General features: G+C 46.6%; 2 protein-coding genes across 2 annotated transcripts in view; one reads left to right on the top strand and one right to left on the bottom strand.

The window, feature by feature from the left end:
• CMTR1 (cap methyltransferase 1) overlaps nucleotides 1–2,916 on the top strand; it is a 28,652-nt gene extending 25,736 nt beyond the window's left edge. The window contains exon 24 of the mRNA XM_082302365.1: nucleotides 322–2,916. Within this exon, the coding sequence (XP_082158491.1) occupies nucleotides 322–454 (133 nt within the window). The 3' untranslated portion in view covers nucleotides 455–2,916. The remainder of the gene's footprint in view (nucleotides 1–321) is intronic.
• Nucleotides 2,917–3,202: 286 nt separating this feature from the next.
• CCDC167 (coiled-coil domain containing 167) lies at nucleotides 3,203–15,902 on the bottom strand (the record flags this gene model as incomplete). The annotated part of the gene is made up of 4 exons (XM_082277290.1): nucleotides 3,203–4,033; nucleotides 6,150–6,202; nucleotides 8,577–8,671; nucleotides 15,864–15,902. 4 exons carry the CDS (start codon nucleotides 15,900–15,902, stop codon nucleotides 3,930–3,932), a joined length of 291 nt encoding a protein of 96 aa, XP_082133416.1. The 3' UTR covers nucleotides 3,203–3,929.
• Between the last annotated feature and the right edge of the window lie 2,122 nt (nucleotides 15,903–18,024).

Here is an 18,024-nt window from a genome sequence, read left to right as displayed (position 1 = left end):
CATCCTCTGAGAAACTTGGGGGGAGGTAGGTTTTTTTCCCTAGTGACCTGACTCCTTCCAGCAAATACTGAACTGAATTTGAGTGAAGGTAGAATTAACAAGTTTGTTTCCATGGAAATCTCTTAGGCTTGGCTGTTGCTGTACTTTGAGGGCTGTAGAGTTTGTAAGGTGAATGAATGAACGCCCTGGTCTTTTCTAAGGCACCTGTTTGAGTATTTCTGCGTGGCTCCCATTGCAAGGGCAGCTGTCTCTGGCTGGGATGAAAGTGTTTTCCTTTCCCTTCCCTGCCAAACTAATCTTGGCTCTCCTCTCTGCCCACAGTGTTTGCCATTACAGCCGCCTCTTCTGGGAATGGGGGGAAGGTGTCAAAGTGCACGACTCTCAGAAAAGACAAGATCCAGAGAAGCTATCAAAGGAGACTGTCCTGTCTTTCATCCAAGCACACCACCCCTAACCCTGCTCTCTTGAGGGTGCAGGGAGGGGCTGAGCCCAGCTTGGATTCTTCGGGGACTGATGGGACTGGGAAGGCTCCACAACTTCTATCCTGGTATTCTCCAGAGCTGATTTCCTGGAGATGATTGAACCCAGAGGGTGGTATGCAGAAGGCACAGGATGAGGCTTTACCCTGGCAGTGTATATAAGAATACAGCCCAGGTAGCACCTGGTGCCAGGGTACCCAAGGTGACTCCTGGAGCCAAGGCCTAATGTCCTTTTGTCCTGACCTACTGCATGAGGCCAAGGGGCTGGCAGCTTTCTTTGCTCCTGTTCAAATGTTCAGCAAGGTTTGTGGAGCTCTGTGTGTGCCAGAACTCCACAGGCTTCTGCTTCTCTTGCAGTGTGGTATGGAGCAGAGATGTTCTGATGGCAGAGCTGGTCAACAGCACATTGAAGCAGCCCTGCATTGTTCCTGGCAGCTGTCTCCTTGGCCTTGTCAAAGGCTACACAATCCAGTGGAGGGTGTTAAGTCTTTGTCGAGCTGTGGGCAAAAGTTATATATTCTTGTCAGTGTCTCCAACACTTCTGTTTATCATGGCACTCAGCTAGCCACTGGCAGTTCTTATGTGATGGGCAAAGGCCAATGCAGGTGATGAGTAGAGTTCCTGGCACAGATCTGATGTGCTCACACCTCTGCAAGCTGCTGTGACAAGGATTTCCCCTCTCCAGGTTAGTGACTGATGCCAAGCCAGCAGCCTGGGACTAATTTGTGAAAAGGTACCATGGTTGTTGTATGTGCATCATGGTACTTCTGAGACCAAGGTGCTTTGGTTCTTGGTACTCAACATTATTACCTAAACCTTCAGGGAGGAAAGTGGATGTGGGAGGAAAGACACAGAAAAGCTAGGATGCTGAAGTTTCTGGAAGAAATAAATTATGGGAACCTCTAACTTAGTTAAAAAGACCCAGGGCTTCGGTAGAAAGATATCTTGATTTTAACCATGTTGGTTAATCAGAAGAAATCCTGTCCCCTGACTGTGCCCACTGGAAAAGTTACCAGACTTCCCTTTATAAAAATCAGAGTGGCTTTGAAATCCTCTGTATCTCATTTGGCTCTGGAACTGCATTTGGGGTGAAGGCACAGAGCCAGGAAACTCTCACTATGGTATTTGTGTCAAGACTTCTCCACGCACTTCTGTGCCAGGCTCAAAGTTGGCTTCTGTTGTATGTTTTACCTTCACTTCTGGCTTCCATGGCACTTTGCCAGGTCTTCCGCACAAATCAGAAGATAACACATAGTTGAATGCTTTTGGACAAGCAGCAAAATAACCCCCTTTGTTTTTGTTTCGTTTTTTGTTTGTTCTTGGCTTGTTTTTAAACACTGACTGGCAGTAGGGAGAAAAGTGATTTAGGGGTTTGTCTGAACTGTGCCTTAAGGAAAGCTATAGTTCTAGAATCTATAGCAGATGTTTAGACTGTGTCTTTTTCTCCACATCCATATGAATGATTTGAACAAGCCTGTGCAGCAAAACAGAAATTTTCACTTAGACACAGGTCTGTTGAAGCAGTGGAAGGACTTGCAGGCTGTTAATGCATCCTCCTAGCTGATCTGTAGACCCTCTCTGTTCTCGAACATTGGTAAAACATGTATGAAAGAAATGGTGGCTCTTCCCACTAAACAAGAGGTGTGTCACTGGTAGTTTTGTCTTGACAAAGGCACTTCCATGAGGGATGAGGAGGAATCCTTCCCAGTGGGCAATAAAGTACCTCAACCTCTGGTGTCCAGGCCTGTGTGTACAGTTGGCATTTTAAACCAACCAGCAGTTTGAGGACCTCTGTGGACTGCCTTGAGGCTGTTCCAGTGCCAGCAACGCATGCTGCTCCCTCTGCCAGGCTCCTTTGTGGAGTGTTGTGTCCTCAGCTCAGGGCTTTGACTCCTGGTGGCTGGCAGACAGAAGTGTGATAGGAAGTAAGCTAGGATCAGTGTAGACCTTGGAGGGTACAAAAAAACCTGGTCAGTCTGCAGGCTAGCTTTTATGAATGGATACTTTATTTACTCAGTTGTCTCTAGTTCCTAATTTTAATTTGCTTTTATTTTTGATGCACTGAACCTTGATTCTGCATCTCCCTTCAAGAAGGCAAGCATGAGCCACCCAGCTACTTGCTTCCCTGCTAAGGGAAGAGGAAAGGGGAGGTGAGGAAGGTCTTGCTGAAGGGAGTGTTTATGTATGTTAATTGCACAATGTATTGTTATTAGGCTTTGTATCATTTTGTGTTGAATTCTATGCTTTCATGTTCTATTACCAATACAGGCCCTTTGGTTGACAGCAGTGCTTCTTTCCTTTGCTTCCCACAAAATTCTAGCCAGCAGTGTGTGCCATTGTGGCAACAGAGAAATGCCCGGCAGAGTTAAATTTTCAAGGCAGTCCCTTCTAAAGGTTTTTGTGGCAAGTTAGAGCATTGGAATGAGCAGGCACTACAGGGGACAGTTTCTAGCACTCCTGCAGCATGCTAGGATCCTGTTCCACTCAAAGGAAGTACATTCCAGGCCACAACAGACCAGTAACCCACTGTTGAGACTTCACTGACCAGGGGGTTAAGTGCCTAACCCAGTCTAGGCTTACCACGGTGCAACATGTGCCAGTAGGGAGACAGCAGGATGAGAATAAAGCAGTGACTGAGAAACAGGACACAAAAGAGAAAAGAAAACCAACCAAAAAAACAAATCAGGAAATTAAAAGGCCAAAAGTCAAAAAAAATTTATTTTATTTAAAGCTCTACAGAAGCACTTCTATCTCTGGGGGTTGATAGTAAATTCTCTTCTGCAAGCACTGATTCTCAAAGGCACAAAATGGCTGCCAAGCTCTTACACACTGGAGAGGTAGGCAGATCTTCTCACAGCCCAGGCACCCAGATCTCAATGTGGATGCTACCTGCTTGCAGAGATACCTACATGCTATCTGCTTTTGTGGAGGTAGGATTCCTTTGATCCTGGAAGTCAGGGTGGAGGAGGAAGCATCTTTAGCTCAGCTCTGGGAACATATAAAATCACAGTATTTACAGATTACCCTTTGAATCAAGGGCTTGGTCCCTTCAGTTTATGGCTGTGTCACAGGAGCCAAGAAGATGGTGGGTATTCCACCTGGGCTGGGCAGAAAGCGCACCTGTCTGCGATTACAAAGATCCTCTTCAAAAGGGAGAATGTATTGCCTTCCTGGATCAGGCTGGATGGTCCTGACTGTGTTTTGAGCAAGATGGCACCACCTTGAGCTCTGCTTGACCTGATTTCTAAGCGCAAGTGTGCTGTGATTTCTGGTTTGTCTCCTGTCCTCGATTTGCAGAGAAAAATCTTCCCTACCACAAGGCTTGGAGACAACAAACAAGAACAGTAATTTGAAATGCTGATCCTCACCCTTGGGGGAGGCACAAGGGTGAGAGGAGGAAGAGCTCCTTGCAGGAGTCATTTGTGCAGCAGGGAGAATTCTTGAGTGCAATCACATTGTCCAGCAGGCGTAAATAAGAGCAATCAGCAATGCCATGGCCACAGCAAGGGCAGCATTCTTGCGATTTTCCTTACGAAGCACACTCAGTTCTTTCTCTGGGAAACAAACAGAAGACTTGCCTGTGAAGGTTCTTCATGTTGCAGCTACATCTCCTTTCAAAACTCTCTTAGAAGCACAAAGCTACCTTGGCCACAGGCAAAAATTTTGGGAGCAGTATGCAAAGCTGCCAATTATAGGATATGCTGAATGGGAATTAACTACCCAAACTAGCAGGAACCCTTTCATTTGCTCTCATCCTGGCACTCGTCATAGCTGTGCTTGGGAATACTTCAGTGCCAGACCAGTTCCTGTTGGCAAATAACATTGCTGTAGGCATCTACTAAGGACAGACTGTCACTAGAATAATTGTTTGTTCCCTAAGAGAATGAAGGACACAGGAGGGCAGAGAGCTATTTCTGCTATCTTCTACATGTAACAGCATGGTAGCTCCTTCTAGTGCTAAAATTTAAATACAACTGTGGCCACCTTTGAATGTCACAGAATCTGTTGCTTACACCTCAGAAGGATCAGTGTGGAAAAGGTCTGAACCTGGACACTCTTATTCTCTTGGGGTCTGAAGCTTTTTAGAGATAGGTTGCTTTCCCTCACCCTGCTTTACATAAGAACCACAGATGCAGAGAGAGGAAGACAGTGGCTACTTCAAGTGTGGAGTCTTGCCAATCTCCATTTCTGTCTGGTTCCCTTTACCAAAGATGAGAACCCCACTCTTGCTAGTTCTGTTCCACAAAACTTTGCTGGCTGGTACAGGCAAGCAGTGAGGCCTCCAGCCTTACACACTGCATGGCCAAACAGCAGTAAGTGTTTGGCAGGCAGGGTTGGGTGTGGACTGTCTCCAGAGAGACTGTTTTTGTTGCGGAGTTCATCTGCAGTGACTGCACAGGTTACTGCCTCTACAGTTTGCACAAGCAGCCTCCAGCAGTTCCCCAAGTGGTGTTGGTAATAAAAACAGACTTTCAGCTGTTCTTTCTGCCCCCGTTCTTCACCTAATACAAGCATTCTCATGCAACCACAGAGCAATCTGCTTGAATCTGCAAGGCCACAAAGGAGATGACAGGGTCACATAAACTCATGCACAGCAGTGCCAGCTTAAACTGATGCTGGCAATGCCATTGTCAGCAGCTGCAGTTCATGGCCTCCAGTGCATCAGCTGGAATAAGGAAAGATTTAATCAGAGGCCATAGCAGTGATGTCACCATTAGGTGAGGCTGTTGCTGCTGTCTGAGCTGCTGTCAGACTGCTCTGCTGCTGCCATCAGGGATGGCTGACTGCTGGCTGGTAAAAGGATGGCAGCAATTTTCAGTCTTCTGCTGTCTCTAGTGGTAGGCCCTTAGGGAACAGCTTTCAGGCTGTTGAAAGTAAATGTTAGTCTTCTGGAAACAGTCCTCTAACATGAGTTGTAATTACAAATTTGCTGGCCATACCCCAGGTTTCAATGCTCTAGACCTAAAAGAATACTTGTGCCTCTTCCCCTTGTGTGAGCTCTGGTGCCTGCACAGCTGCAGAGTACTGCCAAGCAGATAACACACTGATCAATACCAGGAGCCTGATGATGTCCCAAGCAGCATCTCTAGTGGACTGGAAGTGCTGTCAAGTGTGGTATCTCAGAGGGACTCTCTAACTGTCTACAGCAGGACTTGCATCAAGGAAAGACCCTGGCTCTCTAGAACTGCAGGTAGCACATCCGTGTGAATTGCTATGCTCTTGTGCTGAGTGGCCCCATAAATTGATGCAGTAAGAACCTTCCCCAAGGAAGGTATGCTTTACTACATTCCTGATAGCACTTTCCTTCTTGCCTAGCAAGCCTCTATTAGGGAAAAAAAAAAAAGGTTGGGGGTAGGGATGTTAAAAGCTACTTGAGCCAATCTGTTAGCTATGATTATCTAAAGACTGGTAATTTGGGGTCTGTGGAAGGGGCATTTTCTCCCCTTCATTAGCTGATGCTTATTTTTTTTCCCTATGGTAGTACAGCTCAAGTAGGAGGATGCAGCCTCCTGTTATAGTATGCTGACTACATCTCCATTAGTCTAGCTCCCTTTGGTTGAATCTAAATTCAAAGGCAGAAGTCAGAGGTGGCAGGAGCTTGAAGACAAAGCTAAGCTGCAGCACTGATCCCATCCTGCCCAGAGGGACCATTTTTAATGAAGCTCTTACCATAGTTGTCAGCTTTGGTCATTAGTAAGTTTCTCTCTCTCTCCAGTGACTTTCTGTAATGAGAAGAGGAGTTCATTACCTGCGAGGCACAACACAGCCTATTTCTTTGCTTACATGATGGAAGAGAGACTGTCCCCACTGCTGGGGATATCTGCTCACAGAATGAGCCCCTCACCCCTCCCTGTGGACGGGTGACAGTTTAGAAGTACCCAGTTGTGCAAGAGAAGAGATGCAGCATTTTAGATTATTTTTTCCTTCCCCCAAACTGCTTCCTATCTCTCCTTTCAGGAGAGCAGTGTAGGCAAACAGCTAGAAAGGGCTCTTGGATCAGTCCCCTACTCTAGTTGCCCCCAGGTGAGGCAGGAAGTTCTCACACAGCTGTGGGATGAGGTGGGGTCCCTATATGCTCTCTGGAGGATCCTGCCCCTCCACCACATCTGGCTTAGTGCTGGAACAGTAATTCTTCTCACCATTTGAAGCTGGGATCCCTTTGTCAGAGGTATCCAATTTACAGAAATTGGCGAACAAAGAAACAAGCTGAATCCAAGCCCAGTACCAACCAGTTATTAGACTTAAGACTCATAATAACAGTAAAGACTAAGGCCAACCCAGCCCTTGTCTTAAACTGCACAAGATAATTAATTGATATACAGTATAAAATACAAACCCAAAACAAAATTCCTGAAAGCAGCACTGTTTCCATTATGGCAGTGAGGACACAGTCAGTCTTTTCAGACTGTGCACATAAATAAACATGCACTAACAAATTATCTCCTCATTCAGAGAAGGCAGCAAGTGTACCAGAGTTTGTTGTTCCCCTTGGGGCACAGCAAGAACAACCTGTAGGAGGAAAGAGATCCAAATCTATGTGTACAGCTAGTTAAGGGAGGGCAAGAAAGCAAGCTACGTCAGGAGCAGCAGGAGAGGAAAGGGCTCTTAAAGAAAACTGGGGAAAGGCAAGGTGGAGAGCAGCCAGGAGGAAGTGAGAAGATAGATTTACCAACATGACTGAGCTGCTACTTAGAAACTTGCCTTGTGAAGAGAGTCAAGGGAAGCAGCTTTGAGAATGAGACATGAAGAAACCATGACAACTGAACTTCAAAGTGGGAAAGCAGAGCTCCTCTTTGTGTGCTATGCACTGAATTGATAATTTTGATCACGGTACCGTCCCTCCAGGGTTTTTCAAAGGGTCTGGGATAGGACAATGGAAGTTCTGTTTCTATTTCCATAGAAGCTGTAAAATTCATAGGAGGCTGCAAGAATCCCAATTCATAATTCTTTGCTCTAGGCCCTATATTTCAGGCAGAAACCATTAAATATCCCATCCTGTCAAGTTATCATAACTGTAGGTTTAGTTGTTGGCCACCTAAGTACCAGATAAAGAATACAGACAGTAAACAAGGAGAATTTAGGCCAGAAAAGGATTGCTGAGATGAGAGGCAGGAGGAGACAGGACCCTGTCTAAATATGGAGGGGGATATAAAACTCCTGTAAAGGAGGACAGGGGAGTGCAAAGGAGAGTTTAACAAAGAAGTTAAAGTGAGCCTGGTAAGTATCAGGGGATGGAGACATCACTATTGCTATGATCATTTCTAATGGGGTTCTAGAGGACAGTATTGTAGAGCAAGCACCAGGATCATCAGTAGTACTCCCTGGGCCTATGATTGAGCTTCCCAGCCTTTTTTTGCGAGGAGCAGAGCAGTAGGATGCTAGTGACTGAAAAAATGTCCTCAAGCAGAGAGATTTGAGAATCAAGTGGGAGATCTAAGATCTCTTGCTTCGTACTCAAGAGAATAGCAGGTTCTGCCTGTGTTTGCTACAAAAAATCCAGGCCAAAGTCCTTGCTTGAGTCCCAGCTCTAGAAGCCAACAGTTGCTGCCTCTACAGCAGCCGCAGATTTCAGGGGAATTGTCCCTCTTAGCTTTCCCAAGAAAAGCCAGTGTGTCAATACATCCAGACACATTAGCAACGCAGGCACAGATATTTTCCCTCAGCTGCTTCTGCAGCTGGATCCCAGCCAGGTTTGGCCCTCAGCAGTAGTTGCTGCACATCTCTCTGATTGAATTTGGGTGCCTTCAGCAAGGCTTGAGCAGCAGCGTGCAGAAAACCTTTGCCAGACTTACAGAGCAGGTTGGTAACAGGCCAGGAGCCAGGTCTGCAAATGAACTGGCAAGTTTGAGGCACTACTTGTCTGGTTGTGGCACAGGCTGGAGTCAGGCTGTTAATAAATTACAGCTCGCTCTCTATATTATTGCATTTCTCACAGGGGCAAGTTCCCCAAGAAAGCTCCAAGCTGGGGGAAAAGAGTCTTGTCATGGGGAAATCACACATTCTGACCCCTTCAAGAGCCCTTGCTTGGTCCTACAGCAGGATGGCAGCTAGCTGAAGCGCACAGACAGAGCTGTGAAAGGAGCTGGTCAGCAGTACCTTCCTTCGGGGCTGAGCTTCTCCCTGCGCAGCTTAAGATCCACCTCTTCCATGCTCTGTCTGCAGCGTGCCAGCTTCTCCTCCAATCCATCAATCTGAAAAACACACACCAGTCACTGTCATTTCTTCTCCCAGCTTACAAGGAACCATTCCCACTCAGATGGTGGCAGCTTAGCCATTCCACCTTCCTCCTCCCCAAATCAAGGGAAGAACCCCATATCTCTGTAGAGATCACAGCACAGAGAGCTCATCATCTCCCAGATCAGCCTGTATTCTAGCCCAGACAACGGTAACATCATCATCCCAGACACACCCAAGCCAGCCCTGACACTGCCTATTGTGTGGCTCTCTTTTGCTAGGATCTGATCCTGTTCCAGGCTGTTCTAGTTTCTTTGCGTGTAGGTCCACAATTAGAGGATAAAAGAGAGACACTGGCCTAAACCAAAGCCTGGAGGACAAGGTCTTCATTTAGCCCTGTGAATGGATGTAGAAATTCATGGGATGTGACTACAAAGCTGTTTGGTTGGGTGAAGAGGGAACAAAAGGATACCTACAGTCTCTTACCCAACTACATCTACAACAGCACAGGAATCTGCACAGTATGCTCGAGAGCATTTGCCACTGCCTCCTTCAACCTGTACCAAGTGTTGGCAGCAACATATTTCTGTGTAGAAAAACATTGGTTAGCTCATTGTGTCTCTTCATCAAGTATCCCAACAGCCTGAGTCTTCCTGTGGAGGGGAGTAACCACAGAGGGTTGATTTCCTTGTGTGCAAACAGACTGCCCAGGAGGGAATCCCACCATGGGCAACAGTTCTGGGAATTATTCCTCTCTTCTGCCTGGCAACCACAGCGTAGACATCTTGAGGAAAACTTTATCTTTCAACCTTGCTTCCAGCAGGGAACCAATGGGACTAATCAGGTAACATGAACACAACAACCTACCTGAAAGAAAACAGCCTCGGTGCACTGAGGTGGCAGTGACCTCTCTTTTGAGCTACTTAGTGCAACACTCCTGCTGTGCCTGGTTCTCCAGGGAAGGCCAAAGCTGGCAGCATGGCCTCTCTGTGGTGGGAGCGTTCTCCAGACGCTAAGAGGGAGCAGAGTCCTGGTTAAAGGTGGAATGAGCTGCCTGGACTCCAGCCTCAGAGACAGCCCAGAGCACAAACACACTCATAAACAGTAATAAGGAAAACAAAATCAAAGGTAGCAATCCCTAATTATTGCTGCTTTGGGATCAGCTCTGTTCTGATCAGCTCCTGTTAATGAGCTCATTAACAATCTCACACCTTCTGCTCAGGAAAGGCAGGCAAGCATTATAACTAAGCAGGACGAGAGAGAAGAGGCTTGACATAAAGCAGACCATGAAAAGAAGTTTAACCAGTCAGTTAAATACGCTGGAAGGAGCACAGCAGAGCTGGGGAGGGGGACACATATTGGAAAGCTCAAATAAATCTTTGATTTATCAGATAGCAATTTCAAAGTCCTGGGTTATTAGGCAACTCTGCCAGTGCTGTTGAGATGCCAAACTCCCCAGAGGCACATGCACAGCTTCCTGAGCCCAAGGGGAGCACCAAGGCATATCACCTGATCCCAAAGCTCAGGGAATAGCACTTCTGTGTTTGACAATGCTTGGGTTTGCCTGGATGAGAGTAGTTGTCCTCCTCCATTCCCAGCTGCGCCAGTTAAGAATGTTAACTCCAGCTGCTCATTGCTATGTCATCCACTACAACTCAGTCAGCATGATGCATTGCCCCAGTCTGCTTCAGGGCCAAGGAAGGACTTCACCCAGGCCAGTTCTGACCACACTTATCAGCAAGTTAATTTAATAGCAGAGTGCAGTAGAGCAGAGGTGGGGTGTTGGTCCAGTGAAATTTAAGAATTACCATCTCCCTCACCAGTTCCTATAATTTGCAAATGGCTGTTTCTGCTCCCTTAGCTGTTGGAAGCCCTTCCATGCACACACAGCAAAAGATGCTTCAGGGTGTGTTAGCTGGCTCCTCCTTAGCCAGTTAACTTATTACAGTGCACCATGGCTGCTCTGGATATACATTTAAAAATACTGCTAAATAATATGTTAATGAATTAATTAGTTAGTCAGCTGCCAACACCACCACTAAATTATCCATGCCACTGCACTCCTATCCTCTCCTCCAGAACTGCTCCTCCTGCTCAGTTTGCAGTTGCTGTCACTAGTACATTCTCTGCCCATACTTCCCTCATTCATAAGACTTAACAAGAGTATATTCTGCTCAACTTTGTCAGTGCTTTGACTTTCTGCTGACTAAAAATCTCCAGATTCCACATAATACTTTAAAGTTTCAACTGGTTTTACTGCTCTTAAATCAAAACCCAGGTTTGGGTCCCCTGCTGGAGAGCAATAATTTGCTAATAAACCACATGCCCTAAAACTGCACCATCAGCTGTGCTGAGCTGGGGGCACAAGGGACAAAAAATAATCAGAAAAAAAAAAAGGCAAGGAAGGAGGAACAGATTGCTGAATGAACAAAATACTTTTCTTTCAGAATCTCACTGCTTCTTTTCTTCTGGCTAGTCTGGGTTATTAGGGGTTCTAAGAAAGGCCAAGAGTGAGGATTCACAGATGCTATCCATTCACTGTGCCCCAGTTTTCCCACTTATAAATTAAGACAATATAATCTGCTTCCTGAAGGCAGCTCATTTGAGTAAGAAGCCTCAGACATTGACCCAAACTATGGGCAGAGCACTATCTTGGTATGTCAGTGCCATTGCCTTGCTTGGCATTTAGGATCTGCTCCTGGAAGCCAGGAGTCTCTTGCCAACTCAGCCATCCAGGTAACTCTTCACTGCAGGACGGAAGACAGAAACAGAAAATAAGCACAGGGAAAAATCAGAGTAATGCCTGGGAACTACTGATTACTCTCTGGGCTGCTGAGGAAACTCCTGGGGGGGCCATAGTCTGTAAAACTGTAGCACAAGAAAATCTGTAGAGCTTTGGCATCATTCCCTGCTGCAGCTAGCTCTCCGGGACAGCCATCCTAGAAGCAGATGCTTCTACCTGATCTTGCTGTGGATGGAAAGCTCTCCCCCTCCTACTAAATAACATGAGGTTAGTAGGTGTATGTACCCGGGCACACTGGAAGCCTGCAGGAAAACAAAGAGCCAAGCTCGCTTAGCTGAACCACCCCTGCACTTCACACTGCCTTATCTTTTTAGTGGCAATCTCAGCACAGTGCCTCCTAAGTTGCAAAGATGAACCCTTCCTCCTTTCAGCTCTCCTTTCCTTGAAGGGGATCCTCGGGGACAGAGCTGAAATGCAGTAAGCAGAAAGCTCACATGACAACTCCTCGGGTTCACACAGATGGTAGCAGGGACACAGGACTTCATTCACAGCAACATCTTTAAGTAGTTCCAGTTAAAAATGGGGAGTGAAACGTGCTTCACATCCAGGCAGCAGATCTGAGCATACAGAGCTGCCCTTCTGAAGCTCCTCAGGAGACACTCCAGAAAGTCAAGTCCCAGCAGCTTTGGAAGCACTCAGGGATCTAAGACCAGATGCCTCCTTGGCTCCACAGGTATGACAAGGCATTCAGGTATTTTTGTTGAATTCTGGCAATGCTTGCTCGTGATCTGGAAACCTTTTTAAACCAGAGAGACCTGGAATGGATTTAAATCCAAACTGACTTACATGCTTATTACAGATTCCATTTGTTGGGACCATCTTGGGCAGGGAGCCCGAAATGCCTGACATAAAGGCAGAGACAAAGAAGTGAAAAAGAAGCAGCTTTGCTTATAGAATTGAGCTGAATCCCATTTAATACATTTTGTAATGAATTAATGAAAGCTTTCTTTCCAGCAGAAAGGCTAAAAGCGCTTTTCAAGAACTGGCCTCCACCCTCTGTTTTTATGAATTCCCTAATTAAGATACTGGCAAAGAGCCATATCACACATTTGTCGACATCCAACAGCATTAGGTAATGAGGTTTTTGTCTTCTGACCCTCATAAAACAGATCAAAGCCAACTGAAGAGGTGGGGGCAAAGAAAAAACCCTTTCCTGAGCAGTCTTTACATGCCTTGTCACCTGCCAGCACACTTGAGCTGTTCTTTCATGGAAGAATTAATGGTTCCTGCATCCACAAATTTGGCTAGATTATTAAAATCAGTCCAGCAGAGACAAATTTTGTTTAAATTCAAGTGCTAACTTGCAGTTCATGGACACGCTTCCATTTTCTCCATGCTCTTGGAATAATTTTGCATGCTGGAAAATCATTTCACAGACATTCCGCCCACAGCATGCTTGGAAATATTTACCAGATAAGCTAGTAACAGCAGAGGATGATCCACCAGCAAAGTCCAAGATGACTCTTGCAGAACAACCCTGTGTGTTGCTAAAGGAGAAAAGGCTGGATCCTACCTACACCTCCTCCTTCAGCCTTGCAGGGACCATCTCGTTAGCCAGGGGTCCTGCCTGAGCCCAGAGCAGGACCGCACACAGACCTGACCCACAGATTTTTGAATGTGAGTAAAAACTGTGTTGGCCTTTCCCCCACTCTTTATGCTCTGTCATAGACACTGATCAGCCATTGCCCTGTCAGAAGCAGCAACACATGTAACAATAGTTTCTACAAACACACACCTGACATTTTGCAGCCCTGGTACTGCCCGAGTGCAGGTGTTCTCATTGCATTTAATGCCCTTTTCTGCCTCAGTGATTTTTTTCAGTTGTTGCCTGAGCCCCAAGTATATTTTTAATGGCTACAACATCCTCTGGCAAGAAGTCTCACAGCAGATTATGGGAAAAACCAACCCCTCCTGTTTGTTCTGAGCTTGTCAGCTGCTGGTTTAATTTGATAGCCCTAACTTTGTATTGATAGCATATGTTTGTTTAAAGCCACAAATAGCATGCAGAGGATATAGACCTATATTGGGTCCCTTGCAGTCATGTTTTCCAACTGAAAAGGACCTGGAATGCTTGGTAGTTTCTTGAATAGAAGTTTTCCACAGCTTTGGTCATCCATGTCACTCTCTTGAGTTAATTCCATTTTCACTATTTTGGTACAAAATGGACCAGTCTTGCCAGTTTCATTTTCCTGCTAAGTGTCCTCAAGAAAGTCCTGTGCAGCTCAGCATTGTCAATAGGGCTGCCTATCAAAAGGCTAGAGCTATATGAAAGGAGAAGTGGCATGAACTTGAACCACCACAACATTATGGAGACACATTTACATCTGTTTAAACCAGATCATATCAATTACATCTGCAATTTGTAAGTGCAAGCTAATCTGATAAGTGTCCATCTAGAAAATTGCATTCATTTAGCATCATGACTTCAGTTAAACAAGCATGACTCTGCCTAGATGAGGCCTTTCAAAGCTAGTCATGCATCACGTCATATTAAGACTCATTTGAAAAGTTTTCTTTACAATCCTAACAGCTCAGAAGGTAGTACTGAACAGAATAAAAGTTTAAATTATGAAACAAGTATCTTGGTCCTCATGCAAACTGAAACACAGCCCTCTCTTCCTGTGGCTTAAAGGGAGATTTTTCTTTCTTCCTCCATAACTCCTCTTCAGTACTGTTCTCATCACTGCAAGTGGAAAGAATTTTATCTTGTAGTAGTGTCTTTGCACTAAGAAATTTTCACCTGTAACACACCAAAAAAGAGTAGTTCTACAATCCTTTCAAAACTAGTATGTTCCATGATGAAAACTTCTAAAAAAACCCCCCAAAACTAATCAAAAGTTACTACAATTCCTCAAACACTTTGCAAGAATTTTCTGTGGCACCTAAAAATCAGTCCCTTTTCATTCTGTGAACAGCAGGTTCCTAACAGGCTGAGCCTTTTTGCCACCTCTCTTTTTGTAAGGTAGACCCTACCATCTCTACTCTTCTTGTCTGCCACCTCTCAAACCACAACCACAAAAAAAATTGCTATTTAACTCTCCCTGCTAGGCTCACCAAAGGAAGCTTGGACAGTCAGCACACTCCTCTGGACTCCCTTTGGTGGTTATATTTGGGTTAGAGTGCCCAGAACTGTTTGCCTAATGAAAGTCTAACCAATGAAACAGACCAGAAAACTATAAACCGAACTTCCACTCCACACAGCAGGATGAGAGGGGATCTCATCAATACATATCTTAAAGGTGGGTGTCAAGAGGATGGTGCCAGACTCTTCTCAGTGGTGCCCAGCGACAGGATGAGGAGCCATAAACTAAAACACAGGAAGTTCCACATCAATGCAAGGAAGAACTTCTTTCCACTGAAGGTGGCAGAGCACTGGAACAGGCTGCTCAGGAAGGCTGTGGGGTTTCCCTCTGGAGACATTCAAAATCTACCTGGTTATGTTCCTGTGTGACCTGCTCTAGGTGACCCTGCCTTGGCAAGGGGCTTAGATGAGATGATACCCAGAGGTCCCTTCCAGCCCAAAGGATTCTGTGACACTCACCTTTATATTACTAGCTGATGACACATATATGACAAGCCCTGCCATTTCCCTGGCCTTTCTAGTCTGGTTACCTTGGTTTGTTGTGCATGAAAAGGCTTCAGGACAGAGAGGTGACCAGTGAGATTCACTGAATCAATTCTGCCCCATTTCAGCTATTTGTGAGGAACGTTCAGGATTTACTGTCCCCACATGATCCACAACCCATGGACTTGAACTATGGGCTCTCCACTGCCTCCTCCAAGTCAGTCCAGACAGCACTGTTCAGTGCAGGAGCCAGAAAGATGTATGCTTCAGAGACCTTAACTAACACGACTCAGATTGTTAACAGAAATACAAATTTTCAACAGAGCTTACCAGCAGCCCTCCTGCCACCCAGGAGATCATAGAATGGGTAAGGTTTGAAGGGACCACAGTGGGTCATCTGCTCCAACCTCCCTGCTCAAGAAGTCATTCTTGAGCACATGGCACAGGTGGAATCTCCAGTGAGGGAGAGAAAGACAAAACACCCAAGCACAACAATAAAAAGGCAGCTTTAGAAGGGAGGCATACTCTTAAAACCCAGCCTTTCCCCTTTCTCCTCGCTGTGGTTCACAGACCCCTCACACGCTGGTTCACCACTGGGCTCCTCTCAAGAAGCAGCAGCATACGGCTGACTTCCAGCGCCGCACACACACACCGGGCTGGGGGCCACGGCCGGCCGTAGCACCCCCACGGGCACACACACCCACCGCCCCTCACGGCACTGGCTCAAGGGCTCGGCGGGAGCAAGGACACCACGAGCCATCGTTCAAGGCCGACATTAAGGATGCGGCTGCAAGCCCCCCACTAGCCCGGCCGCGCCTGCGGCCACCGCCCACCCCCTCACCTCCCAGGCCACGCTCGGCCCCGCTCGCCGCCTGCCCATGGTCCGGCCCCGCCCGGCCGCGCATGCGCAGGGCCGCCCCGCGCGCCGCCGCCCTGGTGCGGAGCCGCGCTGTGGGGCGGGCGGGTGCCATCTTGGGGAGCGTGCTGCTGCCCGCCCGCTCCGACGGGGCCACCGGCCCAGCCCTGGGTCTGGCCCTGCGAGCCCTCTCGGCGTGCTTCCGACACAGCCGAGGGCGAGCTGCAGCCAGAGCGGTGCCTCCCGCGTTGTGGCGGTGCTGCCCGTATCCTGCTATGCCCTGTCTAGTGGTATCGGATGAGGGATGGCTGGGGGAGCCAGCAAGCTGGGAAGCTGAGGTGGGACTTCTTGGTCATGCCTGGTCTTGCCTCTCCACCCCTCAGAGACCCCGGATCCCTCGGGTGCTGTCAGTCTGGGCAGATCCGAAGTGGTCAGTTAGTTTTACCACAAGCAGAGCCAGCGCATTCCTGGCCACTCCAGACCAGGTCTTGTTGTGCTGGGTATTGGGGATCTCTCAGGGAGAAGGCAGCCTCGGAAACACAAGGCAAACCCAGGACGGCTGCTTTACAGAGTGTTAGGATAACAGAATTTTTTTGGATGTCAGGAGGAATTTCTTCACAGAAAGTGTTGTCCAACATTGGACAGGGAGGTGGTGAAGTCACTATCCCTGGAGGTGTTTAGGAAAAGACGATGTGGAACACAGTGTCATGGTCTCATTGACATGGTGGTGTTCCATCAGGTTGGACTCAAATGGTCTCAGAGGTCTTTTCCAACGTAATTGATTCTGTTCTTGTGTCGTTCAGATTGTCCTTGGGGCTTCCTACTCAAACACCAGCTTTGTGCTAAAGCAGCTGAGGAAAAGCCAGCTGTGTGATCTACCTGGAGACAGCACTTTGTGCATGCTAGCCAGTTCATTGTAAGATGCTAATCATGATGTTACATATGCATGACAACTCTTGTTCTGACCAAGAAAGCTTTTATGAAACACTGCTATCTTGTATTTAAAAAAAAAGCAACACCACTGAAATGCATCTGTCTTCAGGGTAGGACATGGCTGCTACATGAGAGAGTAGCAGAGCTATTTGCTGGCAAAAAAGGAAGGCTAGACAGCAGCAACGTTTATTAGACATACAGGCTGAAGTTTCATTTTGACTAAATACCCTCTGCTGACTGAAATTTTGCTAGAATAGCGGGAGTGCAGATGCCTGTCGTAGAAGCAGTGATAATACTGATAACTAATTAGTGTGTTTCATCTTTCTTTAAAACACCTCCCCCCCCCCCCCTTCACTTTTACTATGTGAGGTGGCATGTGTTGGTAACAGCATCACTCTCATTTTATGTCTGGAGAAATGAGGGACAGCTGTACTCTTTTCTGCTTCCCAATGTGGTACTTGACTCCATGTAACAGAGTCTATACTTCTGAACCCAAAGGAGCCAGAACTCCCACCTCCAAATGGAGACACTGTGAGATAACTGCTTTCCAAGCAGAAGCAGCTCAGTCAGAAGGCAATAAAGAAGCTGAGTAGGACCCAGCCAGCAGCCCTGGGGAAGCACAGCGCCAGGGGGAGGGAGAAAATGTAAAAGAGGGAGAATGTTATTTTTTTCCCCCTCTTAGACAGAAGACTTGATTAGTGAGTGTAAATAGAATCTAAAAATGCATAGAGGTTTGAAGAAACCCATCTGTTATGGTTTACAATTGGCTGAAATAGCCATTACTTCAACAGAAAGCATTTTCTCCTTCACAAAGGTGAGTATTGATTCAGGGGAGGACTGTCAATTCTCACATACACTTCGCCACAGAGAGACGAACGTACACTATTTTGCAGGGAGACAACTGTGACCTTTGTTGTCACATCTTTTGGGAAGACAGAAAAGGGGAACTGGTGCCTCCCTCATAAGCAAAACCACCATTCTCACCATTGCAAGCAGCAGTTTTCAATTCGTGTATTAGTCCTCCTGGCACTCCTGAATCCATCAAGCTGATAACCTGATTATGCCTGTTATCTGATCTTGTGTCTCCTGGTTCTGCCCTCAGCTGACACCTTCTCTTCATCCATCCCTGTTACGTCTTCATTTCCTATTGTACTAGTTTGAAAACAAACTAGTGGGAGACACCAAGTCAGAATAACAATTTAATGGGGAAATA

Source organism: Coloeus monedula, assembly GCF_965178545.1.
Source record: "Coloeus monedula genome assembly, chromosome: 2".
NCBI lineage: Eukaryota > Metazoa > Chordata > Aves > Passeriformes > Corvidae > Coloeus > Coloeus monedula.
Note: the sequence above shows the minus strand (reverse complement) of the source record. Positions and strands in the feature narration are given on the sequence as shown.